The sequence below is a fragment of the Trachemys scripta genome, chromosome 7, assembly GCF_013100865.1.
Source record: "Trachemys scripta elegans isolate TJP31775 chromosome 7, CAS_Tse_1.0, whole genome shotgun sequence".
NCBI lineage: Eukaryota > Metazoa > Chordata > Testudines > Emydidae > Trachemys > Trachemys scripta.
In genome coordinates, this window is record NC_048304.1 from 82,455,885 (window position 1) to 82,472,214 (window position 16,330).

General features: G+C 42.2%; 1 protein-coding gene across 3 annotated transcripts in view; it reads right to left on the reverse strand.

Annotated features, from left to right (window-relative positions):
* The window catches only part of LOC117879912 (graves disease carrier protein-like), a 66,793-nt gene extending 58,469 nt beyond the window's left edge, over window positions 1-8,324 (reverse strand). For all 3 annotated transcript variants that reach the window (XM_034775456.1, XM_034775455.1, XM_034775458.1), the window contains exons 1-4: window positions 8,192-8,324; window positions 5,558-5,650; window positions 3,123-3,256; window positions 1,052-1,115 (exon numbers count right to left, since the gene is read on the reverse strand). In XM_034775456.1, the coding sequence (XP_034631347.1) occupies window positions 1,052-1,115; window positions 3,123-3,256; window positions 5,558-5,650; window positions 8,192-8,270 (370 nt within the window). In that variant the 5' untranslated portion in view covers window positions 8,271-8,324. The remainder of the gene's footprint in view (window positions 1-1,051; window positions 1,116-3,122; window positions 3,257-5,557; window positions 5,651-8,191) is intronic.
* Between the last annotated feature and the right edge of the window lie 8,006 nt (window positions 8,325-16,330).

Here is a 16,330-nt window from a genome sequence, read left to right on the forward strand (position 1 = left end):
TTAAACTCATTTGTTCTTGTGCCAACATTTTTCTTTAACTTAAATAGTTCTCCCTCTTTGATTTATGCCCCCTGATGTCTTTATAGAGAACAAACATATTCCTTCTCAGCCTTCTTTTGCTAGACTAACTAAGCCAAGCTCTTCTAGTCTTCTCTTGTAAAATAGGGTCTCCATTTCATGTTGGTTTCCAACATCTTTCTATACCCATACTAGAACTAGAATCTATGGTACCCAAGCTGGGGAGCCAATTCTGCACTGCAACTTAACGTTTTCTATACTATATATGTATAATACTGTATTTTACTGTCATAAGGTAAAGTATTAATTTCAACACTATGCATCAAAATTTACATGCCCTTTAGGAGTACAGTTTTAGTACTGTAATTATATTAGCAGGTTCTTCATACATGCATACTAGAAATGCAGAACAGATGAGCATTTTTATTTTTATTGTCCTTCTTGTGAATGGTGTACATTTCACAAACATGGCAGATATATAGAAGTCTCTCTTATCTAGAAAAATATATTAAATCAAACATGCCTAAGCAGCTGAGAGAAATCAAGAAAATTAAGAAATTTATTTAAATAAATGTTGCTAAACCACCTTAAATTATTAAAAGTGAATTATTTTTTTTAAATCCTGTTTCTCACTATTTTTCCTTTATATTTCTCTCAGCTTGGACATGATTATCAATTAATCTATTTTCACTTTCATGCTTTGAGTACTGTTTATTTGATTAAAAACAGATGATTTCAGTGTAATTATAAAAATATTTGGGGAAGCATTTCTAATGATCTTGGGTTTAAAAAAAATATTGTTTTAACAAGATTTTACACAATCAAAATTTAAGTTGCTACATTCTTTAAAGTTTTATTTTAATTAAAAACAAATTTTTCCAAAGGAAATATTCATCCTATCAAGTCTTTTGGTAGACCTCTTGTTGTATATGGACTTACAGTGGCATTTTATTTCAAGAAACACTACCTAAGCCCTAAACCAATATTTACCTTTGAAAATAAGTGGTATTTGAAAGTGAAAATAAATCTGTACCTGCCATGGATCCAGCCATTAAATTGTGCACATGCCCAGAAATTCCAAGCTTCTTCTTTATTAGCTACAAAGTAAAAAAAGTTTTATAACAGTAATAAGTCACATGATATATGATAAAGAAGCATATCAGAGTTTTTTGTAAATACTGTATAATAACTGTTTCAAAGTGTGTGTTAGCAACTATCTGACATTACAAATGAAAAACAGAATGCTCAATTTCTGTTAAGAAGTGGTAGCACTTCTCAATAATCTTTTTATACTCATTTGTCATGTATACCACTGTACTGAAAATATTTTTATATCAACAAATGTAGAGTGATAAAACTGAAAAAAATGGGACTTTTTCCATTAGAGATGAGACACAATACAAGTATAAAAATAATGTACAAGGAATGCAGACTGGGCCTTCTATTCACCCTCATAACACAGAGCAAAGGGACTTTCAGTGAAGTTGAAAAGGAACACATTTAAAATTGAGAAATGGAAATAGTTTTCCCACACACCACAAACTTAGCCTGTGAAATTCATTGCCACAAGAGTTCATTGAAGCCACATGCTTAGCAGGATTCAAAAAAGGGTTGGAAATTTAGATAGGCAAAAACATCCCATGTTATATTAATATTAATACTGGTTAAAAGAAACAATAAGAGTCTTGGAAGGGATATAAAACCTCATGTGTTTTGACATAAGTCAAGCAACTGGTGAGGGTTAAGAAGAAACTTCCCTCATAGGCAGATTACTTCATATCTTCTACTATAGGGTTTCTTGCACCTTCCTCTGAACCATCTAGTAATGTGCACTGACAGACAGGATACTAAACTAGATGAACTACAGATATAATCTAGTATTGTATGACAGTTCTATTCCTAATAAGAAATTCACTGTTGATCAGATCTGTGTCCTGCACCAAGTGGAATTCTCAGATTCTGAGACTAAGTTTAGGATCTACCTCAAGCCTACACTCTATTTTCAAATCAGTATAAATCAGTGGGAATTTATCTGAGTAAGAATTTAAGACAAAAGGAGGAAAGACCTCATGATTTGGCCTCTGGTGTCTCTGGGATTCTTAAGCCCTTTTGCTATGAAGTATGGCATGTATTCTTGTGTATAGCACAACATAAAATACAAAGATTTAAAAAAATGTTTTTGACTCAGAGATTGGACTCTCAAAGTTCTCCTGATCTACTCACAGCTTCCAAAGAGAGCTAAAATATGCGGTTACAATGGAAAAAATATTTAAACATCTGAAACTGGCTACAGGTAGTTTCTCCCCCTCCCCCCAAAATATCTGCCATCTGGAATTTGCTCCTTTGAGAAGGAAGCCCTCACAGCCATGTTCAGGGGCCAACACAACTCCCACTGAAATCCACTGAAGCCAATGGAAGGACTCCAATTGAAGTTGGATCTGACCCTTGAAGTTTTAAATTCCAATAGTAAAGGCATAATTTTGATTGAGTATAAGCAATTCTCAAGTAGACACTTATACCAATATCTAAGCTCCAATATTACAGGAGCAGTAAATGCACTACACTAGAAGACAGTTCACAGATCTTGTGGGATCCTAAAATACTGCATTTTATCCTGCAGAGCCAATTTTTTTCTTGTGATGACGGTGCAGGTCAAATATAGGCTTCACCAGCCCTCACAGGAGGTCTTTCAAATTTAAATGAACTATTTGATTTATAAAGTAATAAACCTTTCTATACAGTATTAAAAAGAACAAAGAGACGTTACATTTTACATTGAGCCGCTACATTCTTTACAATCAGAGGGCCACTTTTTTAGCATGATGGCCAGCAGCAGGTTCAAGAGTGCTTTATTTTCAAAAATATTTCAGTTTGTTTGTAGTGAGACAAACACAGTAAACTAAAATTTTGAACCGTTTTTCTTATAGCAAAAGTGGAAATAGTCTCACTTATGCCCCCATTTTTTTAAATGAATAGATTAATACATAATTCAGGCCAATGTGAAAAAAGGAGGAGCTTGTTAATGACACGATTTTAATGTTATTTTATCATTTTAAAACTATATTCACTGTAGCCATAGAAGGAAACAAAATAAATCAAACTACCTTTTTATACTGGTCAAATGCCATAAACTGAATTGCACCATATGGAAATATTCTAATCATCATTGCCCCGTTTCCTTTATACAACCCAAGGTAACCCTCCTTTTTGGGGACAGCACACAATGTAGAAAACACTCCTGTCATCAATACAAAAAAAGATATTTAACAGAGTTACAATGAAAAAATGTTCCAGCAAGTATTACTGACAATAAGACAGTATGCATATAACTAAGGCCAGATCATATTGTTCTTATGTAAGTGTGGAGGGCAGAAAACTAGCTTTCAATGCCCAAATGTGGTCAAAGGGCGGGAGATTTGGGCCTATTTCCACCAGCCTTCTTATCACCCAGGTTCTGTGAAAACTCCTTATGAATCTATGCATTTGATGCCCCATGAATTGGGGAAATGTAACCTGGCAGGAGGGAGATCTATTCCATGTGATATCATCCCCCCAGAGAAATACTGTAAAACTGGACACTACCAGCACACAAGTTAAAACCGACATTGATAACTTTAAATCTAGTCAATTACAAAGTGACTAATTTACTACACCTGCCTCTGAGTCTGTCAAAATGTGTGGTTTTACAATCATTTTCCTATTTTTAAAATGTATTTTTCTCCAACGCTGCTGTGTAGAACACAAAGAGGGAATAAACAACTGACTACAAAGGTGAAAGAGAAAAAAAAAAAAAACTATCCACAGACTTTACTACAACATCACCACCGTGGTATGTAAGCAGCTAACACACACTGATGAATTTATTATCCCAGAGGGGTATTGTGAAACGGCAGCATTATTATCCCCATTTTAAGGATGGGGAACTGAATTACAAAGAGATAATTTGCCCAAGATCATATAGGAAATCTGTGGCAGAACCAAGAACTAAACCCAGCCCTCCCAAGCCCCAGTGAAGGGCCTTAACTACAAACCCTCCTCTCTATACTATACATAGTTGATATCAAATGCATAAATTAAACAAATTAAAAAAAACAGAAATATTTTCTCACATCTTTCAATTAACTGTAAAGATTATTTGTAATATGTAAACATTTTTCATATTCAGATGTAATTTTTAATACTGACTTTGACAAATATTTACTCATTGAACTGAAGTTTCTTATCTTTGTCCTCAGCCCAAAAGTGATTTTTTTTAAACTGCTAAAATTCTGTTTAGTTATCCAAACAAAAAGGATGGCATTTTTCACACATCAGGAGAATGGTTCTTCATGTTCACAAGGTTTAGTTTTAGAAATTCATACTTGCTACAACTTCAGTGAGAACAAATACTTTTGACATGACTAAAATTTCCCTCCTCCCCCTCAAAAAATAACCATTTATTGAAAACTGCTTTTATTTTATAAGATACATGTCATGCGGTCCATGTTTCTTTAACTCCACACATTAAGAGACAGTATAAATATTTAACATGGATTTTGGCTAACTGAACCTATGTAACATTTTCTTCTCTATATCCATTTTTCACCTATTCTCCCTTCCCCACCTTTTTTTTTCTGCTGAATGTTTAATTAAAATGTGCATTCAATTCAAATCAAAGTCATTCCTGGTACTCCAGTATCAAATCACACATCCGCAGTATGGTGAAATTTGATTTGAACGTATAAACTGATGATTGCATATTCTAAAAAAAATAAAAAAAAATTCAGGGGATAAGAAGAATATTAGAATCAACCATGCAGCTATTTCAGCTTATGATTGTTAGACTGCATATTCAGACTCAGCTATTGCATTCGAGTGCCCCTGCCGTTCCCTTCTTTTTTTGTATATCAAGCACAATCATTTCAATATTGTATTATAACTCAGTATTTCTCCTTGCCAAATGTTCTTTTTAAACAAAATTTCTGGGATTTCTAAGTTAATGTGATTTATAATTGGTATTTTACATGAACAAGTCATCCAATTCAAGGTTGTGCTTTACTGTGTGCCTGCAACTCAATGAAGTTGTGCAAGAATATCCAGGCATCATCCATGCAATGATTCTAATCTGTGCAGAAGGGGGCAGTGTTACAGTTGTTCTGGGAATAATTTTGAATTACAGTAGTTAATCTGGAGTTTACATAGTCATTTAAGAAAAAAACAAATGAAATGCCAATTCCTGCACTCCTTAATTGTCCAAGTAGCTCCACTTTCTTAGTCTTGTTACACATATGAGTAAGGTTTGCAGGATCTCACTGTTTATAAACACATTTTTTGAATGAACAGTGGTCTTGGATAAACAATCTCATAGCATTAATTACAGTCCCCTGTGTGCAGACCTACCAAATCCAGCAAGCAGACAATGAAATTGTGCTCATAAAAAGCAACTGCCTATCCAATCATTGCATTTGTGCAATGATTACACATTGGTAAGTAGAAGTGACACTACTTTCCTAAATAGTATAAAATTTAAACTTTTTAAAATGTACAGTAGCCATCTTACCTAAATGTTTGTAATGGTGATTATGAGCTTGCAGTAAAATCTTTACTCGATCCAATGGTGCAATAGTCGTTTTGGCACAACATCCTGCAACACCTTACCAACAACAACAACAGGGGAAGTTTGAGTTGTTCATGTCAACAGCTAAATCAAGTATTTCTTCACCGTATTTTCTTTTTAAATAGAACAATGTCGTCCCCGTCCCCCGTCCCCCCCCCCGGAACTAAAGTATTAAAAAAGTAAATAAGCTTTCGTTTTCAGGAAAAATGTAATTTAAAAAAAAAATCCTAAAAACGTTAGTGAAATTAGTAAAATCGATCTTTAGATTTTGTTTAAAAGACCGTTCTTCTTAGCTGTTGAATGCCCCCAACAACCACATGCAGTTATTCAGCAAGCTATTTTTAACTTTCCCATCCTCTTTTTACTTTTCTTCATTAAGTCTACAGAGTTCAACTTCTCTGCCATCCTAGCTGCTTTCTCTCCATGGTCAAGCTCTGTGCTGGTTCAACAGTAATATTTGGTACATATAACAATTAGAAACTAAGATTCACGGTGATGAGTGCAGAATGTGCAACTTAAGTAGACAGATCTTTATGACACTTTACAAACAGTGATGAGAGATGAGGACCTATCTGTGTGGGATATAAGTCTGTTTTCTCCATAGAGCGTTTTCTAATATTTCCCTCCTTTTCTTTCTTTTTTTAAAATAGCCTTATTTTTCAGAAGTCACGACTACAGGCACAATATATTTCATTCACATGAAAAAGAGACTTTCCTAAATGTGCTAATGAGGTTGCCTGAGCATTCAGCATCTGGTTAGAAGTTAGGTAATGATCTTTTCTGATTCTGAAAAAGCATACAAATAGGAGTATGTGCATGAATTAAACAAGCTGTATTAAGCAGAAATATACAGGTAACTGTCCCCTCACAAGACACCACTTATTTATAATATTCTAAAGAATATTAATATAAAAAACTGTCTACTAGTTAGTTCTGTTGACTCCAACCAGGTCTTTAGAAAGACCCGGTTTTCAAGGGGAAAGGGCTGTAAAGAGACAATACTAAAGCAATGTTGTCTCTGAAATTTCTTTTCTTCAAATTTTTATGTTTAGCACCAACAGATCTCCAAAACCTCATAAACACGTAAGAGACTCCAACCGTCTTTACCAATCTAATTTTTTAGATAATGCTAAAACATGTCAAAGAATCCTGCTTAACATTTAGATCTCAATCCTGCAATTTCATGCATACTGATTAGCTGGCAGGATCAAGACATTGGGGGCCATTTCTTTTTTCTATAGTCTTGTGTACCATGAGAAAGTTTTTTTTGGAATAACTTTAGTTTTCAAGGGGAATAAAGTGCCTTGCATCAACACACAAAAATTGGTGTGGGGGGGGGGGGTTCAAATTATCTGGCATTTTATTGCATGTTAATTTAACTCACTTTGGAAATGAAATAACTATACTGTAATGATTTTTTGGGGGGTGGGAGAGATAAGGTTTATGGCCATGATTCTCAACATCCTCTCACAATCCTTAAGAACACTAATCACTCTAGAGAAGGAATTAAAAGGCATTTTTTTGGGTTGATAGTAGTTATGAAAAAGACCTATTAGAACATATTCCTCTGCCACCCCCAACAGAAGCCACACCAGATGTTGCTAACAACATTAGGGTAACCTATATACAATATGACAGGTTTCAGAGTAGCAGCCGTGTTAGTCTGTATCCGCAAAAAGAACAGGAGTACTTGTGTCACCTTAGAGACTAACAAATTTATTAGAGCATAAGCTTTCGTGGACTATGCATCCGAAGAAGTGGGCTGTAGTCCATGAAAGCTTATGCTCTAATAAATTTGTTAGTCTCTAAGGTGACACAAGTACTCCTGTTCTTTTTATATACAATATGTTAACTATTTCCTTGGCAAGTACCATTTTTTGACAGTTCTCTGAAAGCTAGATGATCACTGGGGTGAGTATAAAATGGAGCATGGCCTAAGGCAGGGGTTCTCAAACTGTGGGTCAGGACCCCAAAGTGGGTCGTTACCCACCCAGGCTGGTGTTGGTCCCAGCAAGTCTGAAGCCCAAGCCACAGCCCCATAGCCCAGAGTTAAGATTACAGAAGCCCTTGTGCTCGGTCTTCGGTCCCTCCTCCTGTGTAGTAATTTTTTGTTGTCAGAAGGGGGTCATGGTGCAATGAAGTTTGAGAACCCCTGGCCTAGGGTTTACAGCTAGCTCCTGCCACGTGACCTTGGACAAGTTATTTAATCTCCTGGCACCCAAGTTTTCCCTATCAGTGACAGGGGCAGAAGGGCACAATGTGAGGTTGTTCAAATGAAAGCCGCTTATCTCTTTCCCCATATAACAAACACCATGCCTCTCCTATGCCAAAGGTGTTCACTTCCCACACTTTGCGGGCCCCATATGCTACCGCCCCCATCCCTTGTGCCCAGGGGGCCCCTAGGGCACAGCACGCAGCCAATGGGTTCATGTCCGTTTTTATCATGGGCTTGGTGGCCACACCAGGGGGGAGGGTAAAGCCTAGTGCCGCAGAGCCCCAGGGGCATGGCGGGTGCCCAGCAGCAGGGGTCTCACCGCGGCCTCTGCCGGCAGAGAGCAGGGGGCGAGGGGCGTTTACCTCCCGCTACGAAGGAGCGGAGCCAGTAGAAGTCTCTGTGCGCTGCGGCACTGGGCTCCGCCGGCCCCTGCGTGTCCATTGGGGCAGCTGGGGCGCAGCCGGCTCTGCGGAGGAAGGTTTCACTAAGGGAGCCCCCAGCACATGGTGCCGGCACGTGCCCCAACACGAGCCAGAGGGGGAGCGGAGCAGCCAGCTACGATCACTGCGCCGGAGCCGCCGCCGGGAAGGTGTCGGGGCCGCCTCTCTCCTGCCTGGGCATGGCCCAGGCCGCTGCCTCGGGTCAGGAGCCCTCGGAGCTGCTCAGGCGGGCGAGCGGCGCCGGCTGATAGCGTCAGAGGCAGGGAGGGCCCGGCGCGGGCGCTGTATCCTCCCCCCGCCCATGGCGCAGCCCTGGGGCGGCCCGTGTGCGCGATGCGAGCGCTCCGGACCAGCCCGCCGGCTCCCCCTGCACCTGTCCAGACCCCCCCGGCGCCTGCCACACTTTTCTCTGGCCCTGAGGCAGGCTGGTGTCTGCCTGCGTGTGCAGGGATCCCAGTTCCCGCTTGAGGTGTTCGGTTTTCCCCGAAGAATGAAGAGTGCAAGTTCTATATGTGGCTACCGAGATTGGCACCATTTGTTCATTGGGGATGGAAAAACCGCAGGCACCATTTTTTTTGGCGGGGCCGAAGGGAGGGCTGGTGTGCAAAATGCTCCTGCAGACTAGGCGCAGAGGCCTCAGCATGGCTGAAAAAAGATGGCTTTGGGCTGTGCTTTCACAACTAGTTGATAACTTCTCTCAGAGATCCGTAAACTTCATTACTCTGATACAGGGGTCGACAAACTTTTTGACCTTAGGGCCACATCTGGGTATGGAAGTTGTATGGCGGTCCATGAATGCTCATGAAATTGGGGGTTGAGGTGCAGGAGGGGGTGCAGGCTCTGGGGTGGGGCTGGAGATCAGGGATTGGGGGTACAGGAGGGTGCTCCAGGCTGGGACCGAAGGGTTTGGAGGGCAGGAGGGGGATCAGAACTGGGACAAGGGGTTGGGGCACAGGCTTCAGGTGGCACTTATCTCAAGCAGCTCTGAGAAGCAGTGGCATGTCCCCAACTCTGGTTCCTACATGGAGGTGTGGCCAGGCAACTCTGCGTGTTGCCCCGTCCACAGGTTCCACCCCTGCAGCTCCCATTGGCCACGGTTTCTGACCAATGGGGGTGGCACGTGGGGCGGGGGCAGCATGTGGAGCCCCCTGGCTGCCTCTGCATAGGAGCTGGAGCGGGGACATGCCGTTGCTTCCAAGAGCTGCGCAGAGCAGGGCAAGCCCCTGACTCCGCTTCCCGGCTGGAGCACTAGAGCAGGGCAAGTTCCATGCCCCGCTCCCTGGCGGGAGCTCAAAAGTCAAATTAAAACTTCTGGAGGGCCAGATGCAGCCCCCAGGCCATAGTTTGCCCACCTCTGCTCTGGTATGTCCCAGATCCACAAAGGTACTTAGGAACCTAAGCCCCAATGTTAGACTGCACTGCAAGCCACAAAACCCCTGCACAGCTGCTGCCAAACCTTGTATTACTTAGTTAATTTAGGCACCTTGTAGGTGCCTAAATTAACTAAGTAAATGCCCCAATTTGTAGGGCAAAATTTCCCGAAGTGCCTACATTTCTGCCTTTGAGCATGCACGTTGTTGTCTCACTTTGTATGGCTACCTCCCAACTAAGCCCCTCAGTACAATCCACAAACTAGGGGAAAATAGGGACAGAGTGCCTGCCCATCTTGCCTGTGGGGCCTGAACCAGTATCTGCTGGATAAGTTCCCATTCAAAAATCTGGCTGAAAGAGGAAGAGGTTATAATTTTTATCCGAGTGGTTAGAGCATTCACCCAGGCTGTGGGAGACCTGGGTGCAATTCGTCTGCCTGAGGGGGAGAAAAGATTTTGAACAGAGATCTTCCATGTCTCACAGGAGAGGGCCCTCACCACTGGGCTATAAGATATTCTAAAGTGGAGTATCTTCAGTCTCTGCTGTTGAAACTAGTTCAATTTGTATAAATAATTAAAGAGTTTTGGGACGAGTGGTAGAAAGAGAGCGTGCTATAGTCTGATGGTTCAGGAAGCCAACTGGAAGGTCAGACACCCAGGGTCTAGTCCCTCTCATCTGGGCCAAGCTGCCTGAATAATCTTTGTCTACAAAATAATAGTCTGCAAACCCTATTGTTTTAATGCAATTTTTATATAAAAGTTCAAAATATTTAAGATTTTAATGGCAGGAAGGAGTGTTTACAAATCAAGTTTTTAAAGCATTACACGGAGTCAAGACTAAAGATTTCTCTTCCATGGTCTACCTCTGACTTGGACACTGAACCTGCAATAAGAGCCATCTGAACAGACCCCTGCCTCCCACACAATACCATTCAAGTAAACGGGGCTCTGCATCGGGACAAAGGTCTGCTTTTATGGATTAGTTTAGAAAATTGGAGCTTCACTCTGTACTTTTAACCCCTTGTACCTGTTTTTATCCATTTATAGGATGGGTATAATAGTATTTAGCTACCTCCCAGGAGTATTGTAAGTCATAAATTGAAAAGTGCTTTGAGTCCCTCAGATGAAAAGTACGTTATAAATGGCACAATTTCACATTTTCTAGCGGTGTCTATGAAACTGGCAAAGGACTACGGTACATCATCATAGAATTGCTGCTGCCAAACAATTCCTGAACCTCAAGATCCCTACTCATTTCTTCAGATTCAGTGCATTTCTTTGCTACAGGACACACTGCCCCTTCCAAGAGAAACACAAATGAACAACATTCCAGTACATATTGCAAGAAGTATGAATAAATTAGAGATTTAAGACAATTAGCTCATCTGTTTAGGTGTGTTTCCTCTCTTCAGTTAGCAGTATTAACAATATTAATAGTTAGAATTTTTCATGTTCAAAATGCTCTCCAAACTTTACCTAATTAATAGTTTATACCTTCTGAGGTGGGTAAATATTATCATCTCCAGAAACAAGAGAATTTAAGTTATTTTCCTCTCTGAGAAAATCATCGTCAAAGCCAGGATTAGAACTCCAGAGTTCTAGCAACCAGTGTTGTGGTCAGGGCATTGAACCAAACTTCTGTAATACAAGACTTCACTCTAATACCTCTCTTAACTCCTTTTTTAAATTATTTACATTAGTTGCACTGCTCCTTATGTACCTTTGCTGCCCAGGTATATTTGGGTGTATGTTATTCCTTTCATTAAAATTATATTGTCAGTTTAAAAATAAGTTTATTTACTTAGTGCTGTTCACAAAATCATAGAGAAATATTAGAAATTAGAGACAGACAAAATTATCTCTCCGCTACTATACATTTCTTCCTTGTTATATGTCCACATTGTGAGTGAAACAAGAGTTTATGTTTATGTTCAGGTTTTCTCTTATGTGTAATAATTTCCATCTCCCATTGCCCTATGTTCAGACAGCAGCTGATCCTCTCCTTCACTTCCCCTTCCTCCAATATATTCTGACCCTTCAATTTCTCCACTCATGCATAAGGATCTCTTATGAAATCTCCTCATCACTTGTGTAAGCGGGGGAATGGTCCCGCTATTGTGGGGAACTTTCCTGGCTTCTGCACTACCCCGGTGAAGTGGGCTAGCGAAAGGATCCGAGTCCTCGCTCCCACTTCCTTTACCCAGAGGCCTCCCTGCCCTTGAGGACTCCCCTTCCACTCTCCTGTCTGGCAGAGTCCTCGTAAACCCCGACAAGGCTGGACCCAGGATTCCTGGGGGGCTCGACCCCCAACCCTGCGGTGGTCACCCAGGACAAGGGCTAGGGTGTCCCACTCCGGGGTACTCTCTCTGCACTGGGCACCTCCCTGACCCACTGATCATTTCATACAATTTAAAGCAAATACAAGTTGTTTAATTAACAGTTAATTTTAAAAAAGAATAAGGAAAAATGGGAAAGGTTAAAGGAAAACACATCACCCTGCTCTGTGGCAGGGAACATCACAAACAGTGTCTCTGGAATGTCAGGGCAGGTCACAGTCTGTTCCTTGTAGGTTCCAGACTCCTTCTCAGGCCCTGGCTGTGCTGCAGAGACGCTGCGGGTTGGACACTTGCTCTGGTGGTGGCCACACGCTCTCAGGCTCTAAGTGGCAGGACCCTTTTTCCCAGCGTCGCCTCTGCCCGATCGGGGTTATGATCCCCCCTCCAAGTCTGGCCTGCAGAGCCTCTTGGCTGAGGTATCTCCCTGTGCTGGGCCCACTGCCCAGGATCCCCCTCACTCTCCCCAGCTGCTCACCGCACCCAGCTCCAGACTGCTCCAGCCCCGGCTCCGGCTCCAGCTCCAGCCCCGGCTCCACTCGGCCTCAGCACGGCTGCTGCTGCTACTGCTGCTCTGCCTTCAGCTCCCTGGGCTGCTTCTCTGGCCTCTCTGGCTCTGGTTGCTACAGCTCTGCCCCCAGGACAGGTCTGCTCTGCAGGCTGCTTCTGTGATTCTGCTCCCAGCTCTGACCTGCTTCCTAGCTGCTTGTCTGGCCCCTCTGGCTCCGGTTGCTGCAGCTCTGCTCCCAGGGCAGCTCTACTCTCTCTGGGCTGTGCTCTGGCTTTGGGGCTGCAGCTCTGCTTCCAGCCACTTAGCTCAGGCCCTTGCTCTCTCCTTAGCTCGGCCCCACTCTGTCTGACCCAGGCAATTCCAGTTCACACGGAGGACAGGACCCCCTCTGGCCTCCTGACTCCCTGATTAGCTGCCCGCCCTGTCAATCGGGCTGATCTGGAGCATTGGCCTCTCCCCATTGTTCCTGGGGACTGTCAGTCTCAGGCTCCTGATTTGCCATCGACCCTTCCCCTTTTAGTGCTGGGAGCTAGCCAACCAAAACACCCCCACTGAATGTTAGTAAGGGGGCAACAGTCCCCTTACACTTGTTTTGTTTCCCTCAGGAGAATCCTAGCAGTGGCCTTCCTGACCACAAACTACTTCTTTCTCAAAAAAACTTGCTTCCTTCTCCAAAAAATGCATATTACCCTGCTGCTACACATTGTTACCAATACACCTAAAAAACTACATTATAAACCCAAATTTACCTCTCACCCAGACTACCTCCATCTCCTGCAGTCCTCCCCTCAACACTTACCTCCAAGTCATTCAACTTTTATTCTATCCAATCTTCAAGACCCTAAGAAACTTTCACTTAATTCCCATTTTATCCCAATAAACATCCTCTTATCTCATGCCTCCATTCCATAATCCCGGCATTCTTCTATATATTTATACTGTGCTCATCCAAGAACCTTGACTCTTGACTCTTTCCCCCAGGGTATCTTGAGTAGGGCCCTAACAAATTCACAATCTATTTTGGTCAATTTCACGGTTATAGGAATTTAAAAATAGTAAATTTCATTATTTCAGCTACTCAAATCTGAAATTTCACAGTGTTGTAATTGTAGGGGTCTTGACCCAAAAAGGAGTTGTGGGGGAGGGGGTTGCAAGGTTGTTGTGTGGGGGGGTTGTGGTACTGAACTACATTCTGAATTCTACATGGTAGTGGTGGTGGGATGACGCCAAGGTGCTGGTATGCAATCTGCCATAAGCAGATATATGCTGCTGCCTGCAGTTTGTAATAAATTTTACATTGGGTCATAAACTGGAAATCCCTCCCCATTCCTATATTAATAACAACAAACATGGGATAAGAAACTTACCAGGCTGAGCGGCTTTTTCTGCCTTGTGTTTCTGCTGCCAGTTGTGCAGCAGGCTGCTCCTCCCCAGAGGCATCAAAATCCTCTTCTGACTAGGGAGCCAGAATGTGCTGTAGCTGCTCTGGTGGCAAAGCCACTTCAGGGACAAGTCTGAGCACAGTTCCCAGCACTGGTCAAACTCCTTGTAAAAGAGGCAGCATGATAGCAAGTTCACAAAGGTGCGGTTCTCATCCCTGGCTTTCCAGTAGTTGTTCTTGAGCTGCTTAATTAGCAGTGATGTCCCCCAGGGATCTGTACTGAGGCGAGTGCTGTTCAATTTATTAATAAATGATGTGGAAAAAGATAAACAGTGAGGTGTCAAAGTTTGAAGACAATACAAAATTACTCAAGATAGTTGAATCCAAAGCAGACTGCAAAAGAGTTACAAAGGGGGCTGACAAAACTGGGTGATTGGGCAACAAAATGACAGATGAAATTCAGTATTGATAAATGCAAAGTAATGTACATTAGAAAACATAATCCCACCTATGCAGCAAAATGATGGGGTCTAAATTAACTTTTTCCACTCAAGGAAGAGATCTTGGAGACGTGAATCGTTCTCTGAAAACATCTGTTCAATATGCTGCAGCAGTCAAAAAAGCTAACAGAGTGTTAGGAACCATTAGGAAAGGGACAGATGATAAAACAGTAGCTATAATGCCACTATATAAATCCATGGTATGCCCATACCTTGAATACTATGTGCAGATCTGGTCGCCCCATTTCAAAAAAGATATATTAGAAGTGGAAAGAGAAGAGCAACAAAATTGATTAGGGGTATGGAACATCTTCCATATGAGGAGAGATTAAAAAGACTGTCAGTGTTCACCTTGGAAAAGAGACTACTAAGGGGGGATATGATAGAGGTCTATAAAATTATGAATGGAGTAGAGTAAGTTAATAAGGAAGTGTTATTTACCCCTTCACATAACACAAGAACTAGGGGCCATCCAATTCAATTAATAGGCAGCAGGTTTAAAACAAACAAAAGGAAGTATTTCTTCACATGATGCACAGCAATCTCTGCAATTCGTTGCCAGGGGATGTTGTGAAGGCCAAAGTATAACTGGGTTATTAGGTAAGTCCATGGAGGATAAGTCTATCAATGGCTACTAGCCAAGATGATCAGGGATGCAATCCCATGCTTTGAATGTCCCTGAGCCTCTGACTGCCAGATACTGGAACTAGATGACAAGGGCTGGATCACACAATTATTGCCCTGTTCTGTTCATTCCCTCTGAAGCACCTGGCATTGGCCACTGTCAGAAAACAGGATACTGGAGTAGAGGTACCATTGGTCTGACCCAGTATGGCCATTCTTATGTTGATTCCCCCACAAATTTAGATTCAATAGTGGATGCTGATTGCCGCAAACTTTTCCCATAGTAAGATATCCAGGTAGGTAGTAAAATTTCAGGGAAGGGCACATTTCCCAGGCCCTCCTCTAAGTCACCAGCCCACTCTACTTATAAATATGCTTCCCTGTCACCATAAGTTTGAAAACCTTTGTGGCATACACAGCTGGATTGGCACTGACAGCTTGGAATAAAATCTTGCTTTGCCATTCTGGAACCCCTAGAATCGTTATGTCCTTGAGAATGTGGAATGCCTGAAAGTACAGAGAAGGCTTATATACTAAGCCACGGCTCTCCTCCCCACTCAAAGGGCCATCAGGTCTGCAATTTTGAAACAAAAAGCAATAGTAAATTGTAATTTTCCATTGTTTGTGTAGTTTTTTCACTGTGATTAACTGATTTGAGTTCATTCTGCTTCTTGGAGCTCAGGTGATCCTCTCAGAATACACTGAAGATCAGTTTTACAAAATATAATTTTTTGGCCTTGAGATTCCATAAGGCAGTCTTACCTTTAGATACCCAGAACCTGTTTTGAAGCACTGAAATAATAATGCATTGTTTGATTTCTGCTTTTACTCCCTTCAGCCTCTTCCAACTCAGCAGTGCAGGCCCACTGAAGCAGGTCCCTGGGATGCAGAATTGTGACAGACCAGTCCAATCAGACGCTTTTTCATGGAGGACATTCTGGACAGGGCCAACAAGCAGGTGGAGTACCAGAGGGAGAAGGGTTCACGACAAGAGGGAAGGCACAACCAAGCTGCAGAGCAAGAGGAGAGAATTTCAGCACATGAGGAGAGACTTGCAGCTTAGTTTCTAGAGCAGGAACACTGGCTGAGGGAGGATGATAGCATCCAGCAGAAAGACCTTTTCAAGAGGCTGCCGACGCTTACAGCCACCAGACTACAGACTTCTGCTGCATCCAAACTACATGCTGAGTGCCCTTCACAGTACCATGTGCTGCAGATCAGGAACGTTCTGGACATTTCCATGGTTGTGTGGCTCAGACAAGTGGAACTCAATAGCAGCTGGACAGGGTAAATCTGCCCCATGCAGTCCTTCACCTCTGCTGCATACCTCCACCCCTGTGCT